Genomic DNA, 21,845 nt, shown 5'->3' with positions numbered 1-21,845 from the left:
AAACTAACTAACCACTAATGTCTCACCTGTGGGCGCTCAGGATTTTATTATTTTGAACCGAGACCAGACCACGCCCCCTCGCGATTTGTTGAAAAGGTCGCGCGCCGGTTACCATGGTGACGCGACATTTCAACTAGCCTAGCCGATCCCCCAAGAGGGGGCGTGTCTTGTCGCGCCGAACGTGAACTTGTGTGTGCGTGACCCAACAACGTGTTTTCTACGTCACCGTTGTTTTGGTGCATTTTCACTTCCTTGTTGTCGTGCAACATTAAATAGTACTTCACTCTAAACACTGAAAAGTCCATCTAAAAAAAAGGCTTCTTTTAAAACGTTTAGCTGGAAGTTTAAACTACCGGCTAAACGTTTTAAAAGCAGCTTTTTTAAAGGGCCGCGCCGCTTCCTCACGTAACCGCCGTGAGTGACGTGCAAGCACGGCCAATCACCGTCGGGCAATCGACGCACGTACGGCGTGCCGACAGGGCGGGGCCAACGGGAGCCGTGGCAGCCAATGAACGCTGCCTGTCGCACGCTGCTCCCTGGCTGTGACCAATGGCGGCGAGGCAGCAGTAATTCACTCTAATGAGCTCTAGCTGCGTGTGAACATTTTAATGTGTGTGTGTGTTGGGCTGTCTGGCTGTCGGCTGTCTAGTGTCTACTGTACTGTGAGTGTGTGCGTGCGTGCGTGTGACACCGTAACGACAAGAAGACTTTTGATTATTTTATAATTCACGGTAAGTTGTTTTGACGAAATCATCATGTGTCGTTAATGACTGTAAGCTGTGTGTGTTTCGCCGGGTTCACATAGTTGTGTGTGTGTGTGTGTGTGTGTCTGTGTGTGTGTGTGTGTGTGTGTGTGTGTGTGTGTGTGTGTGTGTGTGTGTGTGTGTGTGACAGACAGTACTGTACTTTTCAATGTCAGAATCGATACAATACATCTACGAGACGAGAGTCTAAATCTTTCGGCTATAGTACTTGTACACACACACACGCACACGCACACGCACATACACACCAAGCTGCTGCCGGGTGTTTTGCTTGTTGTTAATGACAGAGCAGGTCAGTCAGTGAAGAAAACACTTCTAAACCGTTGAATATAACGGTATACGAGTTAAGTTACTTCCCTTTTAAAGACAGTCTTATCAGTCTCAGATGTTACATGAGGAAGCTGCAGCTCTGGTCCATAGCTCTAATTCTAATGCAACGCATTAGAGCTATGGACCCGAGCTAAGGAAGCTGCAGCTTGCTTTAATGCTCTGAGTCCTGGCGGCACGGCTGAGCTTATAGGCTGCTTTAAAACGCAAGCAAAACTAACATTCATGTTGTTGATTTGAAGTATTTATTAACAGTTTGCAGAATTACAGTACATTTCAAGCACGACTCCATACAAAAAACTGTCAACTGTGAGTGGACGACACCATATAAAGCATTACACTTGTTTACAAGAGGGTCCACCTTGTTCAATTCATGATAACATTTAGAGACGTACGAATATACACTTCTATATAGGCCAAAGAACAGGAAATCCTCAAGGAGGTAAAAATATGAAAACATATACAGTGAGGGGGAAAAAAGGGTGGGTGGGGGATTCAGATTTTCAGATGTTCACTTCAATACTAGGTCTAGACCAGGGGTGGGCAACTTTGAGGATGTAGACTGGCCCACTATGTCTCCACACTCACTCCAGAGGGCCACATTGCATATTTTTGTTGTAGCAAAAATAGCCGATCTACAAGCTCAAAACGCGTCGCACTGCGACGCGTTTTGAGCTTGTAGATCGGCTATTTTTTTTTGCTATATTTGGATTCAAATCCTGAATATTTTTTTGCTACTCTTTTTTTTTCTTCTACATATATAGACTTAAAGCGTGTCATGTTTGCATGTTTGGAATTGCAACAGCTGAAATATATCAGTATTCTGATATTAACCTGTGGGCCGCATTAAGTGATGGTGTGGGCCGCATGTGGCCCCCGGGCCGCCAGTTGCCCACCCCTGGTCTAGACCCATCGACCTCTTAATATAATATCCTCTGAGTCTGCAAGTGGCCTCTACACTAGAGACAGGGTCTCAGAATACAGTTACCTTGGCAACTGGCTTGATGAGAAACTCTTTTTTTTAATGTCACATTGATAATAAACCTTGTCTCCAAAACAGACATTTTCTTTCTATATAATTAAATCATGCTTTCCTGCATCCAGTAGATTTTTGATACACAGGTTTAATGTTTGTCTTTAGTTCAATGTTTGTTTTTGTAAACGCCATTGACAATGAAGGGAACATTTACATCATAATATAACTCATTATGTCATATTGTCTCTTTATTGTTAATGGCGTTTAATGTTTGTGTTGGCACCGTTTGTTTTACATCACCTAATGAACATGAAGTGTTATTCATAGTCTGGATTTTCGGTGGTGAGGTGACCACCGAACTACAACATGACGTCACTGAGCCGCGGTGAAGAGCAAACCACTGCTCTCCCACAGCCCTTCTCTCTGTTTTAACTCACCACCGCTCAACGTTATTACAGCTTATAGGAGTGGTGGTCACCTCACCACTGAAAATCCCAGACTATGAATGAGCCTTGAGTTAGACTTTAATACATTAGCGCCCCTCACTTCACACGGGTGTGATCGTTATTTTATTTTATTGATGCCACTTTTCTCTCAGTTTTAGATTATGGAGACATTATTTATACAAGTGCTGCTCCATCATACATTTTTTGAAGCGCCTCGTCACTGGTGTTCCTACTATTGTGCCCAGATGGGTCACTATGGTGACAGCTATGGTACCCATAACCCATCACTCAACACAGGTGTATTATCTACAATTACAATTTACAATTTACAATTTAGGCATTTAGCAGACGCTCTTAATCCAGAGCGACTTACATTAGGCAAGAACAAAAGTATGGGAATACATCACATATATAAAATGCATTTATCAAGAAACATGCGTAAGCTAAGAACGTAACTAGAACATATCTATATAATGACACTATACATATTAAATATACATATATACTATACTATGCTATACATATGTACTATGATGTGCTATGACTACATACAATGCAATTATTGTGCTGTCTACATGACATGCTATAAGTCTGTTTCAAATGCTATCTAAGTCTAAAAAGTGCTATCTAAGGGGGTAGGATAAGTGCTATGGGCCATGATGGAGTCTGAAAAGGTGGGTCTTCAGACTACGGCGGAAGATTGGGAGTGATGCTGCAGTTCTGATTGCAACGGGGAGTGCATTCCACAGTTTTGGGGCCAGAAGGGAGAAGAGTTTGGGACGTGTGGAGCGTTGTCCCGGCGTTTTTAGTGAGGGTACTTCCAGCTTTCCTGCGTTGGCTGATCTGAGTGCGCGGGAGGGTTTGTAGGGTTCAATCATGCTTGCAAGATATGGGGGAGCCATACCTTTGGTTGCTTTGAATGCCAGCATCAGAGTTTTGTATTCTGTGCGGGCAGCGACTGGGAGCCAGTGCAGGGAGCGGAGCAGGGGGGAGACATGTGAGAATTTTGGCTGGTTGAAGACCAGACGACCTCTCTGTCTGAGAGGCGTGATAAGCACTGGTATCTGTTTATTTTTTAAAGCTCTCTCTCCCAGGAATGCTCCCCCCCTTACATTTGTTCTATGTTAGATCAGAACCCTAATACCTACCAGAGCCTTAGATATAGACAGAGTTACTAAATCTCTGTTCACATCATGGGGCTTCAGTCCAATGGAGGCTCTCCTACATAGACTTCTATTGAGACTGGAGACAACAAATAGGGATCGGAAGTAAGCAGAAATGCATTGGACCCAGGCGACAGCCCAGCTTTAATGATCTTAAATCCCTTTTATTTTAGATTGTTTTGTAGTAATAGTACAACATAAACATTACAGAGACTTTAGTTGTTACTGTACAACACTTTAAAACAGTTGTCATGTTGCACACATGCCTAAAATAGCTCTTATTTGCGCCGCCCTAGTTGAAAACAATGTATTTCCAACTCTGGACAGATCTATAGGCAAGGCAGCATTCTCTGTCAGTGCCCCGTCTGCTTGGAATGAGCTCCAGAAGTCCTTAAAACTTCCCTCTTTGGGTCAATTCATGGAAATGCTTTCCAACATTTTTGTCCAGGATTGTAACTGCTTTTATTTAATACATTTGTGGTTCATGCAACATTCCATTGTTATTTGGATCAATGTTTGCCTAACTGGCAAATGATCAAAATAACAATTATTTGACATTCTGTAATTGTGTAGACTTTAATTAAGTAATGCAGATGTTTAACAATAATTTAACTCTTGATAGCGTAACATTTGGTTTCATTTTACATTCTCAAGAGTTAAAGATCTAATAAGGGTCCATTTGGTTACCAACTCTCCATTTAGCTGGGGACCACCTGGACCCCTCTCAAGGACCACTGGTTGAAATGTAATAGACGATTAGTAATAGAGGATTAGTTAGGTCAGTAGTAGTATTGCTACAGTAAGTCTCTGTCTGGATAACGGTGCTAAATGCCTTAAAGGGGAAAACCACCCATTTTCAACATTTTACTATGTCATTAATATACCTTAGAGCTGTTGTGTGGAAATAATAAAAAAGTCCCCCCATTCTGTGTTTCCTAGAACTGTAATTATGAAAAAAAATCATTAACATGGTGAAACACATCTTGATGACATCATCAAGATGTGTTTCACCATGTTAATGATTTTTTTCAGACCTCTAGTTCTAGTAAACACAGAATGGGGGGGACTTTTTTATTATTTCCACACAACAGCTCTAAGGTATATTAATGACATAGTAAAATGTTGAAAATGAGTGGAATTCCCCTTTAACTGTGTGATATTATGCGGTATGAAGTGATTGTGCATATTTTACGTACTGTATATAAATACCATGCATCCTATTCTGTTATGTGTAACACTCTTTGGGTTAAATTTGTGTGTGTGTGTGTGTGTGTGTGTGTGTGTGTGTGTGTGTGTGTGTGTGTGTGTGTGTGTGTGTGTGTGTGTGTGTGTGTGTGTGTGTGTGTGTGTGTGTGTGTGTGTGTGTGTGTGTGTGTGTGTGTGTGTGTGTGTGTGTGTGTGTGTGTGTGTGTGTGTGTGTGTGTGTGTGTGTGTGTGTGTGTGTGTGTGTGTGTGTGTGTGTGTGTGTGTGTGTGTGTGTGTGTGACGCGCAGAGAGTGTTAGAGAGGGGCTAAAATCCCGTAAGAGGGCACTTTTTGACAAAAAATAGCAGATCTACAAGCCTGAGAGCTTGTAGATCAGCTATTTCCGGGGTCGCAACCCAGCACTCTTTATCTACTGGAGATGCAGGTGTAACGACATGGATTTTAGAAACAAATTAGTTCAACACAAAATGCTGCGTTCCAAGTTCAGGAGACTTCAGAAAAAAACAATTATCCTGAATGCATGCCTTCCGGTATAGAGACACACGGACTACAAATTTCACGCCCCCAAATGAGACAGCGGCCCCACTTCTGGTCCGTTTCAACGGTGTACTGCAGCTGCCATCATGAAATACCCTAATTTCACTGGTTCATTACTGAGGCTATAGCGATTTTTTTTTGTGTACTAATAAAGTGTCCCATATGTTTGATTTGTCCTTTTCAATGTCACATACCTGCCATCTCAATATACATCCCACAATGTACTATAATATACTCCATCAGTTTGTGAAAAGTGCTAGCATTGTAAATCTCAAGTCAAAGTGGTCGCACGGTATATACGTCACGGTTGCATCCCTTGAGGGTTTCAATACCCAGATATATTTGTTGTATTTCGTTTTATATGCTTGTATTTGTTGAAAATGATCTAAACAGCATCTTGCAAGTCTATTATTAATACTCATCTGGAGAATTCACTAGGTAGTTGAAAATGTCAGGATGTCACTCCTCCATTTAGCTGGGTTATTTTCCCATGCAACTATTCAGCAAAGTTAATTATACAAGTTGACAGCGGTAAAACACACCATCGGAGCTCCGTGGTAGGTAGAACATGTATAGTAAGCCCGTGACATGTTCAAAATATAGACATGAATAACAAAGTCAGTCGGGATCGGGATGTATATTGAGAATTCCACTCTTCAAAGTCGGCGCTCGTAGCCTCGTAAAGGCAGTGACGTCCCTTAAAAGTGACAGGTTCTCTGTCTGCCGTCTCCCCTCTGCTCCGTTAACATTATGGGTAACTCATTCAAGTGGTAAATTAAATGTGAAATACATCCTCCTATTCAAATCAATATAGTCTTCAGTTCATTTCATATTATTTTAAAAGTAGGCTAACTACAGTTGAATTTCAATGGACTTCTATGGGCTGGCCTGCAGTATCCGTGCCAACGGACCAGAAGTGGGGACACTGTCTCATTTGGGGGCGTGACATTTGTAGTCCCCGTGTGTCTCTATGGCATGGAAAGGAAAGGAGTGGCATTTTGCATTTCTTTCACCATGTAGTAAATACTGCATTCATTCATGGTCTGGTGAGGGCAGTCTCTCAGTTGTTTTACAGAAGGGTAAAAGGTCATGGGGGATGAAGCCCCCTTTCTTTTTTTTAATTGACTTTTTATTGAATTTTAATCAAACATACATGTAAACGAAACGATTATGACAATTGACAATACATACAGAAACAAAACAAGACAATATACATACAATACACACAAGGGGAGATATCTGCCTCTCTTCTCCATTATGCATAAGTACAGGTGCATCTGCTTCTACAGGTTAAACAGATTTAACTGAATTTAAACAAAGTCAGGTCTTATGGTAGACATGAGTAATCCATCTAAACCAGTTATCTGTGAAGACTTCAACCTCTAAAGCTGAATGTAATTCTCTCCATAATAAATATACTATAGATGAAATCAATCGGGATGAAGCCCCCTTTTGATGTCTTATGTGTGCACGTCCCCCCCCCCCCCCCCCCCTGGTCCATGCAGATGCAGTTCATGCTGCTGTTCAGCCGGCAGGGCAAGCTGCGGCTCCAGAAGTGGTACGTCCCGCTGTCGGACAAGGAGAAGAAGAAGATCACCAGGGAGCTGGTGCAGACCATCCTGGCTCGCAAGCCCAAGATGTGCAGCTTCCTGGAGTGGAGGGACGCCAAGGTGGTCTACAAGAGGTCAGTGTTGTTTTCAGCTTCCTGGAGTGGAGGGATGCCAAGGTGGTCTACAAGAGGTCAGTGTTGTTTTCAGCTTCCTGGAGTGGAGGGACGCCAAGGTGGTCTACAAGAGGTCAGTGTTTTCAGATTCATGGAGTGGAGGGACGCCAAGGTGGTCTACAAGAGGTCAGTGTTCTCAGCTTCCTGGAGTGGAGGAACGCCAAGGTGGTCTACAAGAGGTCAGTGTTCTCAGCTTACTGGAGTGGAGGAACGCCAAGGTGGTCTACAAGAGGTCAGTGTTGTTTTCAGCTTCCTGGAGTGAAGGGACGCCAAGGTGGTCTACAAGAGGTCAGTGTTGTTCTCAGCTTCCTGGAGTGGAGGGACGCCAAGGTGGTCTACAAGAGGTCAGTGTTCTCAGCTTCCTGGAGTGGAGGGACGCCAAGGTGGTCTACAAGAGGTCAGTGTTGTTCTCAGCTTCCTGGAGTGGAGGGACGCCAAGGTGGTCTACAAGAGGTCAGTGTTGTTCTCAGCTTCCTGGAGTGGAGGGACGCCAAGGTGGTCTACAAGAGGTCAGTGTTTTCAGCTTCCTGGAGTGGAGGGACGCCAAGGTGGTCTACAAGAGGTCAGTGTTAGAGCAGTGTTTTCGTAGACTATGTCGACTACCTTTTTTTTCACTGACAAACTAAATGGATAATAAATAAACTAAGCTATGATGACTAAAACTAAGACGAAATATACTGACAATTTCGTCAACAAATAAAAACTAGGCTAAAATGTTAGGAAGGGACTAGTGGACAAGAGATCCAGTGTAAGTCATTTTACACTTGGTTGCATGCTGAAAATAGCTTGCGTTGTGAGCTTTTAGATCGGCTATTTTCAGTGTGGAATCTTTCCATTAAACAGGTCCGTGGATTATAACCTTATTTTCCTTAATATAGCATGAAATGAGTCGCGATATCCAGGTAAAGTCCTTCTTTTATTCAATCAAGAGGCATATCCCATAGTTACATCAAGTTACACGCATAAAGTCATCTTTCCATAGTATAGCACTAAGGCCAGGCCAAGCCTGTCCTCTCCGTTCTCCTTCGCTCTCTCACCCCAACCAATCTCCCAACTCTTCTGTGTCCCATCTCTTTATACAAATATAACATGCAGTGGGTGTCACCTTTGTCCGTGTGTGTGTGTGTGTGTGTGTGTGTGTGTGTGTGTGTGTGTGTGTGTGTGTGTGTAAGCTAAGTCAAAGACCCCCACCTGTGACAAATCGACTGTAGATTTAGCCGACTAAAATCGCATGACATTTAGTCGACTAAAACTGGACTAACGCCAAAACCGGCCAGGTGACTAAAATATGACTGAAACTAAATTAAGTTTCAAGACAACACTGGTCGCTGGTGGTACGCATACTAAAGTTAGGGGGTCAGTCAGGCTGCAGTCCCGCCCCCTTTCAGAACAACGAAGGCACCAGAAGATAATTATTCATTTTTCCATAGACGTTTCAGAAAGTATTTATTTAAAGCCCTAACCCAGTGATGTAAATAGGTTTTCAATGTAATGAGTCCAGGGATGGTCTTTTAGAAATGAGTCCCAGGGTCATTTTAAGAGTCCCACTTCAACGACATTAGGAGTCATATTTTGCCATTTTTACAAATTGCAGCATTTAACTCCAATTTCATTTTATATTGTTATAATGTGGTTATATTCATGTAGAAAACAGAAGAAGAAATGATTATTATAACTAAAGCTAGCAAAATAAACTAGAATAAAAAAACAGTACAGTAGTACAGTAGTGCATCCCGTGGATGCAGAGGTCGTTGTTTTATTGCGTCCCTTAACTATAAACTGCATTTTGGGATGCAAAATGCACCCTATTTTAATCTCTGCTAACCACACCAAAGGGTCACTCCTTGGAGTCCAAACGGTCGCAAGGAGTTAACGCTAAAACCGTCTCGACCCTTTGTGGTGTGGTTTTGGGCCATTGAATTCCATGCGTTGAATCGACGTGGGTCAACGTGCAACAAGACATATCACACCGCAGGGACAACACTAAAACCATCTTGACCCTTAAAGGTGTGGTTAGGGCTTTAGCCTCGGACAAAGTCAACTCGGAAAAAATTGGGCCGACCAAATAATTAGAAGAACAAAAGGGCAGGGTACAACACTGCTTTCTGAAACGGCTATGGAAAATTAATGGGAAAATCTCTTCCCGGTGCCGCCCCCTCCTCGTTCTGAAAGTGGGCGGGACTGCGACGCTCTATATATTACTCGCACCACAAGAAGAGGGACAGATGGCCATTCATGTCTGCTCGTTAGACGCTGTGTTGCTGTGCCAACAACACATGGGCACACGGGGTGACCCAGACAGACACATGGTTGGCACGACCACACGTGGAACGCCTGCCAGACTCTCTACCCTCCTTGGTACTAGTATACAGCAGGACGGATGGTTAGGAACCTTAATGGACGCTTCTGTTTGTTAGTTTTACGCCTTTTCTCCCCAATGTTTCTCCCACGTGTGTGTTGGCAAGCCACTGCTGTTGTTATCCTACTGGCTCACCTGCCAGTGAGGAGCCCCCACCGGGAGGACGTGGGACGTGCAGAGAGTGTTAAGAGAGGCAGGAGCTGACATCCCGTAAGAGGGCACAAAAATTTCGAAAATAGCAAATCTACAAGCTCACAACGCGTTGCGCTGCGACACGTTGAGAGCTTGTAGATCAGCTAGTGGAGATGCGGTGTGTATACCGTTGTTGTAACTTGTGGTGTGCTTCTGACTGTAGTTTGTTATCGTCTCTCTTATCATGACATGATGACTTCATGACTCTCACGCACACGCTGCTGTCCTAAATAACACATTTGTAGGGGTTAGGGCATTGTATAAAAATGGCTCCCCCAGACATTCGCACCCCCTGGGGTCAAGTTCAAGCTACGCCCATGTAGAGCGCCCCCTCGCTTCACACGCGTGTGCTTTTGTTAATTATAGACACTCGACAAAGCCTAATGCACCTTGGTGGATTCCAACCCCTGGCCTCACACACTTCTGTGTGTGTGTGTGTGTGTGGGTGTGTGTGGGTGGGTGGGTGGGTGGGTGGTTAATCTTCTACCACATGTTACCAGTAACTTGGCCTAGGCTCAAAACCCAGCCAGTGCGTTTTGCCTGCTTTTGTTTTAAACGGGAACGCAGAGCATAATCTACTGAAGCATGTGAGCAAAGCTTTGTTTGTGATTAGCATCCATTGAACAAGAGCTCATATTATCAGAGATGGTTCACTTCACTCACTGAGGTTTCTGCTAAATAAAAACTAGACTAAAATGTTAGGAAGGGACTATAGTGGACAAGAGATCCAGTATAAGACATTTTACACTTGGTTGCATGCTGAAAATAGCAGATCTACAAGCACGCAGCGCGGCATCAAGGCCCGCCCAAATTACATTTTAGTCGACTAAATAACCTGTAGATTTAGTCGACTAAAATCTTATGATATTTAGTCTTTTAGTCGACTAAACACTAAAACATTCCAGGTGACTAAAATGTGACAAACTATTCAAGAGACTGACTAAAACTAAAATCTAAATTTGCTGCCAAAAACGACACTGCTGTCTGGTCCATTTAAACCTCCATGATATTGATCTCTCTGAGGGAAACTGTGAAATCCATTTTTTGGACTTAAATCACCAGCTTTGCCCATAGGAAGCTTTTCAGTTTTCAGCATGGACATTGGAAACCTGGCTTAAACACTGGGATAGTTGTATTGTAACTTGTGGCTAGTCCATCTCAGTGATGTAAATAGGTTTTCAATGAAATGAGTCCCGGACTCCCGGGATGCAGGGATGGTCTTTTAGAAATGAGTCCCAGGGACATTTTATGAGTCCCACTTCAACCACGTTAGGAGTCATATTTTGCCATTTTTACAAATTGCAGCATTTAACTCCCATTTCATTTTATATGGTTATAATGTGGTTATATTCATGTAGGAAACAGAAGAAGTAATGATTATTATCATTATATTAACTAAAGCTAGCAAAATAAACTAGAATAAAAAAAACTGTACAGTTGTATGTCCCGTGGATGCAGAGGTCGTTGTTTTATTGCGTCCCTTAATTCACATTAACCCTGGTAGTGGTAGTTTGTCTCATGGTCAATTTATAGATTTACCTAGTTCAGAGTTACCTTTTGGTACCTTGAATTTGGGGAAATTACTTGACCGGGTGTGGTAGGGTTCAGAGTCCCATTTCAGGAAAGATGAGATGTATTTGGCAACAGCTCACTATTAATACAGTAGCTATTAACCAACATCATTTAGCTGGACAACGGTAGCTGGTGTACTGAGGTAAACGACTGAAGCATCATGTCCCCCTCATAGACCATTTAGTACAGTTGTTTAGATAATATATATATATATAAGTAACCCCTTAATTTCACCATCATTTGATAATAAGGTTAGTTTCTAGGGCCATATATCTACCCTTTGCGTTTCGGACACAGGGAAGGCTAGATTGTCAGTCAGTTAAGGCATTAGTTAGGGGTGCAATAGACTTTTAAGTCTTGACCTGGTTGGATTAATCTGTCGTCCACCACCACACCGACCCTGCCCTCATGCACTGCCTGCTCGCGTTCTGAAAGAGTCAACTGACTCCTGTGATTAGCCAATCGTCACATGCTGAAGGAAAAGCCTGAGGGATTACTATGGATAAAGGATCAGGGCTAGAGTGAGTGAGGCTGGACACCCATGGAGCAGTCTGATCAGGGGTAGAGTGAGGCTGGACGCCCATGGAGCAGTCTGATCAGGGGTAGAGTGAGGCTGGACACCCATGGAGCAGTCTGATCAGGAGTAGAGTGAGGCTGGACGCCCATGGAGCAGTCTGATCAGGGGTAGAGTGAGGCTGGACACCCATGGAGCAGTCTGATCAGGGGTAGAGTGAGGCTGGACACCCATGGAGCAGTCTGATCAGGGGTAGAGTGAGGCTGGACACCCATGGAGCAGTCTGATCAGGGGTAGAGTGAGGCTGGACACCCATGGAGCAGTCTGATCAGGGGTAGAGTGAGGCTGGACACCCATGGAGCAGTCTGATCAGGGGTAGAGTGAGGCTGGACGCCCATGGAGCAGTCTGATCAGGGGTAGAGTGAGGCTGGACACACATGGAGCAGTCTGATCAGGGGTAGAGTGAGGCTGGACACCCATGGAGCAGTCTGATCAGGGGTAGAGTGAGGCTGGACGCCCATGGAGCAGTCTGATCAGGGGTAGAGTGAGGCTGGACACCCATGGAGCAGTCTGATCAGGGGTAGAGTGAGGCTGGACACCCATGGAGCAGTCTGATCAGGGGTAGAGTGAGGCTGGACACCCATGGAGCAGTCTGATCAGGGGTAGAGTGAGGCTGGACACCCATGGAGCAGTCTGATCAGGGGTAGAGTGAGGCTGGACACCCATGGAGCAGTCTGATCAGGGGTAGAGTGAGGCTGGACGCCCATGGAGCAGTCTGATCAGGGGTAGAGTGAGGCTGGACACACATGGAGCAGTCTGATCAGGGGTAGAGTGAGGCTGGACACCCATGGAGCAGTCTGATCAGGGGTAGAGTGAGGCTGGACGCCCATGGAGCAGTCTGATCAGGGGTAGAGTGAGGCTGGACACCCATGGAGCAGTCTGATCAGGGGTAGAGGCTGGACACCCATGGAGCAGTCTGATCAGGGGTAGAGTGAGGCTGGACACACATGGAGCAGTCTGATCAGGGGTAGAGGCTGGACACCCATGGAGCAGTCTGATCAGGGGTAGAGTGAGGCTGGACGCCCATGGAGCAGTCTGATCAGGGGTAGAGTGAGGCTGGACGCCCATGGAGCAGTCTGATCAGGGGTAGAGTGAGGCTGGACGCCCATGGAGCAGTCTGATCAGGGGTAGAGGCTGGACACCCATGGAGCAGTCTGATCAGGGGTAGAGTGAGGCTGGACGCCCATGGAGCAGTCTGATCAGGGGTAGAGTGAGGCTGGACACACATGGAGCAGTCTGATCAGGGCTAGAGTGAGGCTGGACACCCATGGAGCAGTCTGATCAGGGCTAGAGTGAGGCTGGACACCCATGGAGCAGTCTGATCAGGGCAGGGTAGAGTGAGGCTGGACGCCCATGGAGCAGTCTGATCAGGGGTAGAGTGAGGCTGGACGCCCATGGAGCAGTCTGATCAGGGGTAGAGTGAGGCTGGACACCCATGGAGCAGTCTGATCAGGGGTAGAGTGAGGCTGGACACCCATGGAGCAGTCTGATCAGGGGTAGAGTGAGGCTGGACACCCATGGAGCAGTCTGATCAGGGGTAGAGTGAGGCTGGACACCCATGGAGCAGTCTGATCAGGGGTAGAGTGAGGCTGGACACACATGGAGCAGTCTGATCAGGGGTAGAGTGAGGCTGGACGCCCATGGAGCAGTCTGATCAGGGGTAGAGTGAGGCTGGACGCCCATGGAGCAGTCTGATCAGGGGTAGACACCCATGGAGCAGTCTGATCAGGGGTAGACACACATGGAGCAGTCTGATCAGGGGTAGACACACATGGAGCAGTCTGATCAGGGGTAGAGTGAGGCTGGACACCCATGGAGCAGTCTGATCAGGAGTAGAGTGAGGCTGGACGCCCATGGAGCAGTCTGATCAGGGGTAGACACCCATGGAGCAGTCTGATCAGGGGTAGACACCCATGGAGCAGTCTGATCAGGGGTAGACACACATGGAGCAGTCTGATCAGGGGTAGACACACATGGAGCAGTCTGATCAGGGGTAGACACACATGGAGCAGTCTGATCAGGGGTAGACACACATGGAGCAGTCTGATCAGGGGTAGACACACATGGAGCAGTCTGATCAGGGGTAGACACACATGGAGCAGTCTGATCAGGGGTAGAGTGAGGCTGGACGCCCATGGAGCAGTCTGATCAGGGGTAGAGTGAGGCTGGACGCCCATGGAGCAGTCTGATCAGGGGTAGAGTGAGGCTGGACGCCCATGGAGCAGTCTGATCAGGGGTAGAGTGAGGCTGGACGCCCATGGAGCAGTCTGATCAGGGGTAGAGTGAGGCTGGACGCCCATGGAGCAGTCTGATCAGGGGTAGAGTGAGGCTGGACACCCATGGAGCAGTCTGATCAGGGGTAGAGTGAGGCTGGACGCCCATGGAGCAGTCTGATCAGGGGTAGAGTGAGGCTGGACACCCATGGAGCAGTCTGATCAGGGGTAGAGTGAGGCTGGCCATGGAGCAGTCTGATCAGGGGTAGAGTGAGGCTGGACACCCATGGAGCAGTCTGATCAGGGGTAGAGTGAGGCTGGACGCCCATGGAGCAGTGAGTCTGCATCTGTTTCTTGCAGCCCACTAAAACAACACGTGTGTACGCTGTGTGTGTGTGTGTGTGTGTGTGTGTGTGTGTGTGTGTGTGTGTGTGTGTGTGTGTGTGTGTGTGTGTGTGTGTGTGTGTGTGTGTGTGTGTGTGTGTGTGTGTGTGTGTGTGTGTGTGTGTGTGTGTGTGTGTGTGTGTGTGTGTGTGTGTGTGTGTGTGTGTGTGTGTGTGTGTGTGTGTGTGTGTGTGTGTGTGTGTGTGTGTGTGTGTGTGTGTGTGTGTGTGTGAACGGTAACTCTCTCCATTGACCACTGAAACAACATGTTTGTACACTGTGTGAACGGCAACTCTCTCCTTTTCTCAGCACTTTGTCAACTGGGTTGAGAACGATGCAGCCTATCGTTCGCTCGGGTCTCTCTCTCTCTCTCTCTCCCCCCCCCCCCCCCTCCCCCCCTCCCTCCCCCCCCCCCCCCCCCCCTCCCTCCCTCTCTCCCCCCCCCCCCCTCCCTCCCTCCCTCCAGTGGTAAAGCGGCATTGACTCGGCTTTGTCTCCATCCTCTTTTTGTCGCATTGCACGCAGTGTTGTTTTTGGCAGCACATTTTGATTTTAGTTTTAGACTAGTCATAGTCTCTTGCTTCCAGATATGTTCTGATAGTGTGGATGTTGTTGTCTTCTCTGTGCTTCCAGATATGCCAGCCTGTATTTCTGCTGTGCCATCGAGGACCAGGACAATGAGCTCATAACCTTGGAGATCATCCACAGATACGTGGAGCTGCTGGATAAATACTTTGGCAGCGTATGTATGTGCGTCTCACACCTCCTCCACACTCACAAAGCATGCAGCTGGTCTATGCCTTGCTCTGAAACTTCAACACCGCAAATTGCGAGAGACCGACACCCAGTCGACATTTCGGGTTGCCTAGTCCGCATATTTCCAGTTGCCTAGTCCGCATATTTCAGTTGCTTGCCTGGTTTGGTTTTTGGAGGCTGCTTAGCTTATTTCTGTCACGACAGTTGCCACCACTGGCCTCGTCTCTAGCCATGTTGCCTCAGAATTCTTTAGGGTCACTAATTTGAGCATAACAGCGGAGCGCAGCTAAAAAGTGGCATAACGTCAGCAGCAGACCCACAGATAATAATAATGCAGCTGGTAATTAATTGATTTAATCAATTTGGGCTTTTTTAGTCTTTCATTTTGACCTCGATTTTTCAAAAATAGCAGACCTACAAGCTCGTAGACCTATGAGCTTGTAGATCTGCTATTTTTCATAACAATGCTAACACCAAAAGGGGTTAAAACCCATTTAGGCCTGACGTCAACATTTTAAAAAATGTCTTCTAAATCATTTTCTGAAATACCTATGTTCCTATATCGGTGGTGCTCAATATTTCATATCAAGGACCCCCAGAATTATCCCAAAACAATGTCCAATACTAAATCAGCTAAATCTGCACAACACTGTCACACAAAAACGTATAAACTATAAAACAGGGCAATAATGATGATGAATTGCATTTTTATAGCGATTTTCTATGCACTACGTGCTCAAAGCGCTTACAATGGTTCATTCATACATTGGGAGGTGAAGCGGCGAACAGTCGACGCCAGCGTCCTCACTTCCCACATTCACACACCAATGGTGGCGAGCTCACACCGACCGACTCATTGGAGGCAATAGTTTATGAAATAACCTAAAACAATGAAATATGAACTTACACGATTCCTGCCCGACAGCTGCCATATACATCCAAAGGTTTTACCAAAACGTTCTGCTCATCATACAGTAATAAAGTAAATAAACACTGATACGACCATGCTTCCTTGGTAAAAGGCACCGTCGGTTCTGTCGTTTTGAACAGGTGTGTGAGCTGGACATCATCTTCAACTTTGAGAAGGCCTACTTCATCCTGGACGAGTTCCTGCTGGGCGGAGAGGCTCAGGAGACGTCCAAGAAGAACGTCCTGAAGGCCATCGAGCAGGCCGACCTGTTGCAGGAGGTAAGTACTGGTGACCACTGTACCGCCTCAGCTAAAGGCTGTCCGCTGACCAGTGGTGACCAATGTACCACCTCAGCTAAAGGCTAAAGTTCAATTCAATTCAAAGGGCTTTATTGGCATGAGAAAACATTTACGTTTACATTGCCAAAGCAAAACGTGGAACAATACAATCAAAACTAAATGTGTAGTTGAAAGTCAGAATCTCCAATAAATCAATGTCTATTTACCAAGTACTACAGTATGTACATTTGATGCAGATTGTGCAGGAATACACACACAATGATTAGACTTTAGGGTGGTTGTGTTCCATTCGATATCCTTCTCCTAGCAGCTCGTGTTGCTGCTGCATTTTCAAACGTCATCAAATGCCACTTGCTGTTTTTTCCTTTTTGTTTGATTTCCAATTTAGGCATTTTAGCAGACGCTCTTAATCCAGAGCGATTTTACAGTAAGCAAGAACAACACATGGTAATTCATCGAATACATAAGAAACAGTTTGATGTTGGTGACATCTTGCCCCCCCCCCCCCCTTGTCCGTTTTGAGCTCGGCCTGCTGATCTCGGTGTTGATTTGCAGCTGACATGTTCTCCTCTCTCTCTCTCTCTCTCTCTCTCCTTCATGTTTCTCCTCCTTGTGATTTTTACAGAATATAGACTTTCAGATGCGACTGTTTCCAGGTACAGTGTGGTGTAGAGCTGCGTCAGCGCTAACCGTAGTAGCTAGCTTAGCGTAGCACTGACTCTACGTTCATACAGTACTACCTCGTCCAACGGCCGCGCCGTGCGCTAGTAAAGTCCTCGGCGATGAGTTTAACCCCCTGAGAGTCCATGCATGGAACCAAATGAAGGCTGCACCAGATGATCAGACTCATTGATTAAAATGATCAGTTATTTTCACTACACCACGTTGATTAGTTGATATTAGGGGTATAACGATACATTTTAACCCATTTAGGCCTGCCGTCGAAATTTAAAAAAAATCTTCTAAATCCTTCTAAATCGTGAAAATAAATATTTTCACGATTTTTCAAAAAAAGCAGACCTACAAGCTCGTAGCGCACCACTCGGTGGTGCGCTATGAGCTTGTAGATCTGCTATTTTTCAATAGCTAAATTATAACATAATGTTTAAAACACCAAAAGGGGTTCCCGCCCAGAATGGGTTAACAGCGATCACGATACATGGTTGACGATATTGGTTCATTATGGCGATAAGATACGATTCAATGATTTGAAATCGATAACAGTAACTATTTAAAATACATTGACATTTTTTTTAAACTAAGTAATTAATCCCCTCATTTTCTTTTATCTTCTAAAAATTGCTAAATACCACGCACAAAAATGTAGTATTGATACAATCGATTATTTGCGTAGCAAAACGATTCGATACCGATTATTTCCGTAGCAAAACGATTCAATACCGATTCTTTGCGTTGCAAAACGATACGATACATAATCAATGTTGCTGTTTTCATTTCGATATACTTCGATTCATGAAATTAAAATCGATTTTTCGATGCAGTTACTATATCGTTACACCCCTAGTTGATATCTAAAAGAAATAATCAAAAATACGGACTTCTCGATCATTCCATTAAGCGAACGAGAAATCGACAGCATAATCGCCTAAGATTACCGATTTCTTGCGGCCCTAAACCTTAGAGTATATATGAATAGAGACGGCACCCGGATGAAACCCTGAGGCGAAATGGACATAGTGGCCGAATTTGATATTGCAGCGTGGGCCCAAACACATGAACACGCTGGTCCGTTGACTATCATTGTGCACGTTCATGATGACACGTGAACGCTGAATGCCTGCAATGATAGTCAGCGGCAGCGCGTTCATGTGTTTGGGCCCAATCCATCCCAGAATGCACTCTGTTCCTACCCAGAATGCACAGTGAAATCGCCTCAAGCGCTTTTGAGCAACTTAATGCAAGTGGATGGGAGGAGAACTCGGGTGCCGTCTCTATTCATATATACTCTAAGCCCTAAACCCACTCGTACCCCCATAAGGGTCCATTTGGTTTTCTTGCGGCCCTAAACCCACAAGTACCCCCATAAGGGTCCATCTGGTCCTAAACCCACTCGTACCCCCATAAGGGTCCATCTGGTCCTAAACCCACTCGTACCCCCATAAGGGTCCATCTGGTCCTAAACCCACTCATACCCCCATAAGGGTCCATCTGGTCCTAAACCCACTCGTACCCCCATAAGGGTCCATCTGGTCCTAAACCCACTCGTACCCCCATAAGGGTCCATCTGGTCCTAAACCCACTCGTACCCCCATAAGGGTCCATCTGGTCCTAAACCCACTCGTACCCCCATAAGGGTCCATCTGGTCCTAAACCCACTCGTACCCCCATAAGGGTCCATCTGGTCCTAAACCCACTCGTACCCCCATAAGGGTCCATCTGGTCCTAAACCCACTCGTACCCCCATAAGGGTCCATCTGGTCCTAAACCCACTCGTACCCCCATAAGGGTCCATCTGGTCCTAAACCCACTCGTACCCCCATAAGGGTCCATCTGGCCCTAAACCCACTCGTACCCCCATAAGGGTCCATCTGGTCCTAAACCCACTCGTACCCCCATAAGGGTCCATCTGGTCCTAAACCCACTCGTACCCCCATAAGGGTCCATCTGGCCCTAAACCCACTCGTACCCCCATAAGGGTCCATCTGGCCCTAAACCCACTCGTACCCCCATAAGGGTCCATCTGGTTCCACCTGTACTCTCAGAGTTAAATCCAAGCTCTCAGGGTTTTGCAGTGTATGTACAGTACGGACAGAGTATGAACGGAAGTATAGAGCGTCGCAGCCCCGCCCCCTGGAGAGACCCGGAAAAGAAATCCCCGTTCATTTTCCTCATAGACTTTTCAGAAAGTATTTATTTAAAGACGTTAACGCCGCGGACAAAGACAACTCTTGGCGTGACAAATCATGACAACAATTTTTCGGGCTGAACAAATAATTAGAAAGAAGAAGAAAACGGCAGGTTACAACACTTTTTTTGTTTTTCTTCTTTGTAATTATTTGTTTGGTCCAAAATATTGTGTTTGTTGTCATGATTTGTCACGACTCGAGTTGGCTTCGTACGACGCTTAAAAGGTCTTTAAATAAATACTTTTTGAAATGTCTATGGGAAAAATGCATTGGGATTCATTTCCTGGGCCTGGTGTCGTCATGAAAGGGGGCGGGACTGCGACGCTCTATAGCCTTTAGAAGTAGACTCACCACTCCAACTCTTTAGAAGTAGACTCACCACTCCAACTCTTTAGAAGTAGACTCACCACTCCAACTCTTTAGAAGTAGACTCACCACTCCAACTCTTTAGAAGTAGACTCACCACTCCAACTCTTTAGAAGTAGACTCACCACTCCAACTCACCACTCCAACTCTTTAGAAGTAGACTCACCACTCCAACTCACCACTCCAACTCTTTAGAAGTAGACTCACCACTCCAACTCTTTAGAAGTAGACCCACCACTCCAACTCTTTAGAAGTAGACTCACCACTCCAACTCTTTAGAAGTAGACTCACCACTCCAACTCTTTAGAAGTAGACTCACCACTCCAACTCTTTAGAAGTAGACTCACCACTCCAACTCTTTAGAAGTAGACTCACCACTCCAACTCTTTAGAAGTAGACTCACCACTCCAACTCTTTAGAAGTAGACTCACCACTCCAACTCTTTAGAAGTAGACTCACCACTCCAACTCTTTAGAAGTAGACTCACCACTCCAACTCTTTAGAAGTAGACTCACCACTCCAACTCTTTAGAAGTAGACTCACCACTCCAACTCTTTAGAAGTAGACTCACCACTCCAACTCTTTAGAAGTAGACTCACCACTCCAACTCTTTAGAAGTAGACTCACCACTCCAACTCTTTAGAAGTAGACTCACCACTCCAACTCTTTAGAAGTAGACTCACCACTCCAACTCTTTAGAAGTAGACTCACCACTCCAACTCTTTAGAAGTAGACTCACCACTCCAACTCTTTAGAAGTAGACTCACCACTCCAACTCTTTAGAAGTAGACTCACCACTCCAACTCTTTAGAAGTAGACTCACCACTCCAACTCTTTAGAAGTAGACTCACCACTCCAACTCTTTAGAAGTAGACTCACCACTCCAATTCTTTAGAAGTAGACTCACCACTCCAACTCTTTAGAAGTAGACTCACCACTCCAACTCTTTAGAAGTAGACTCACCACTCCAACTCTTTAGAAGTAGACTCACCACTCCAACTCTTTAGAAGTAGACTCACCACTCCAACTCTTTAGAAGTAGACTCACCACTCCAACTCTTTAGAAGTAGACTCACCACTCCAACTCTTTAGAAGTAGACTCACCACTCCAACTCTTTAGAAGTAGACTCACCACTCCAACTCTTTAGAAGTAGACTCACCACTCCAACTCTTTAGAAGTAGACTCACCACTCCAACTCTTTAGAAGTAGACTCACCACTCCAACTCTTTAGAAGTAGACTCACCACTCCAACTCTGGGCGGGGGGAACTCAACGGCAACAACAATATGTAATGTGACGCACAATGCGCCACAGATCAGTGGTTCTCAAACATTTTAATTTCAAGGACCACCATAACTCTTGAGATTGTACGCATGGAACCAAATGGACCCCTTGGTTCCATTTGTACTCTCTCAGGCAGGCCCATTTTCCACTTTGAACCGGTTCAGTTCTTTTTTCTTTTTTTGTCCCGCCTAATATTGAACCAGTGTTCAAAAAAAAGTTGGTTCTTTGGAACTGGAACCAGTTCTAGAACCAAAGTTCTTTTGGTGGAAAAGCGGGGGGCCTCAGAGCTCCAGACCTGTAAGGGTTCATTTGGGACCCTCAAGGAAGCTTGGAGGGTCCCTGGACCCCACTTTGAGAACCACTGCCATAGATATTGTAGTTACTGCTGTGCCCCCCCGCCCCCCCCCCACCCCCGCTAATAATAACCTTAGTCTTTAATAATGTCTCTTAGAAATGCCATGAATCATAATATAGATGTAATCTCAAACACTAACCAATAACTTGAGCAATCAGCATTTCTAATATGAATACGTAGTTATGCCACAAGCAGAAATGATGCAACTATACAGCACTGTTGATTTCGTCGACTAAAACTATGACAAAATGTTCGTCAACTACCTTTTTTCACTGACAAACTAAATGGGCACTAAATTAAAACTAAGCTATGATGACTAAAACTAAGACTAAATATATTGACGATTTCGTCAACACATAAAAACTAGACTAAAATGTTATGAAGGGACTAGTGGACAAGAGATCCAGTCTGAGTCATTTTACACTTGGTTGCATTCTGAAAATAGCAGATCTACAAGCTCACGCGTTGTGAGCTTGTAGATCGGCTATCGGCTTGCCCAGGGTCCACAGAGAGGTGGTCCGTGGTCCGGTCGTGGACCGCGGTCCGCCAGTTGAGGATCCCCTGCTGTACACTA

General features: G+C 45.5%; 1 protein-coding gene across 4 annotated transcripts in view; it reads left to right on the top strand.

The window, feature by feature from the left end:
* Nucleotides 1–589: 589 nt before the first annotated feature.
* The window catches only part of LOC306927169 (AP-1 complex subunit sigma-2-like), a 34,440-nt gene continuing 13,184 nt past the window's right edge, over nucleotides 590–21,845 (top strand). For 3 of the 4 annotated variants that reach the window (XM_079506852.1, XM_079506851.1, XM_079506854.1), the window contains exons 1-4: nucleotides 590–731; nucleotides 6,924–7,102; nucleotides 15,069–15,177; nucleotides 16,242–16,379. In XM_079506852.1, the coding sequence (XP_079362978.1) occupies nucleotides 6,924–7,102; nucleotides 15,069–15,177; nucleotides 16,242–16,379 (426 nt within the window). In that variant the 5' untranslated portion in view covers nucleotides 590–731. Of the gene's footprint in view, nucleotides 732–6,923; nucleotides 7,103–15,068; nucleotides 15,178–16,241; nucleotides 16,380–17,025; nucleotides 17,057–21,845 lie in introns of all 4 variants that reach the window. The other variant, XM_079506853.1, reaches the window with a different exon arrangement.

The sequence above is a fragment of the Electrona antarctica genome, assembly GCF_951216825.1.
Source record: "Electrona antarctica genome assembly, chromosome: 7".
Taxonomy (NCBI): domain Eukaryota; kingdom Metazoa; phylum Chordata; class Actinopteri; order Myctophiformes; family Myctophidae; genus Electrona; species Electrona antarctica.
This window is presented reverse-complemented; position numbering and strand designations above follow the sequence as displayed.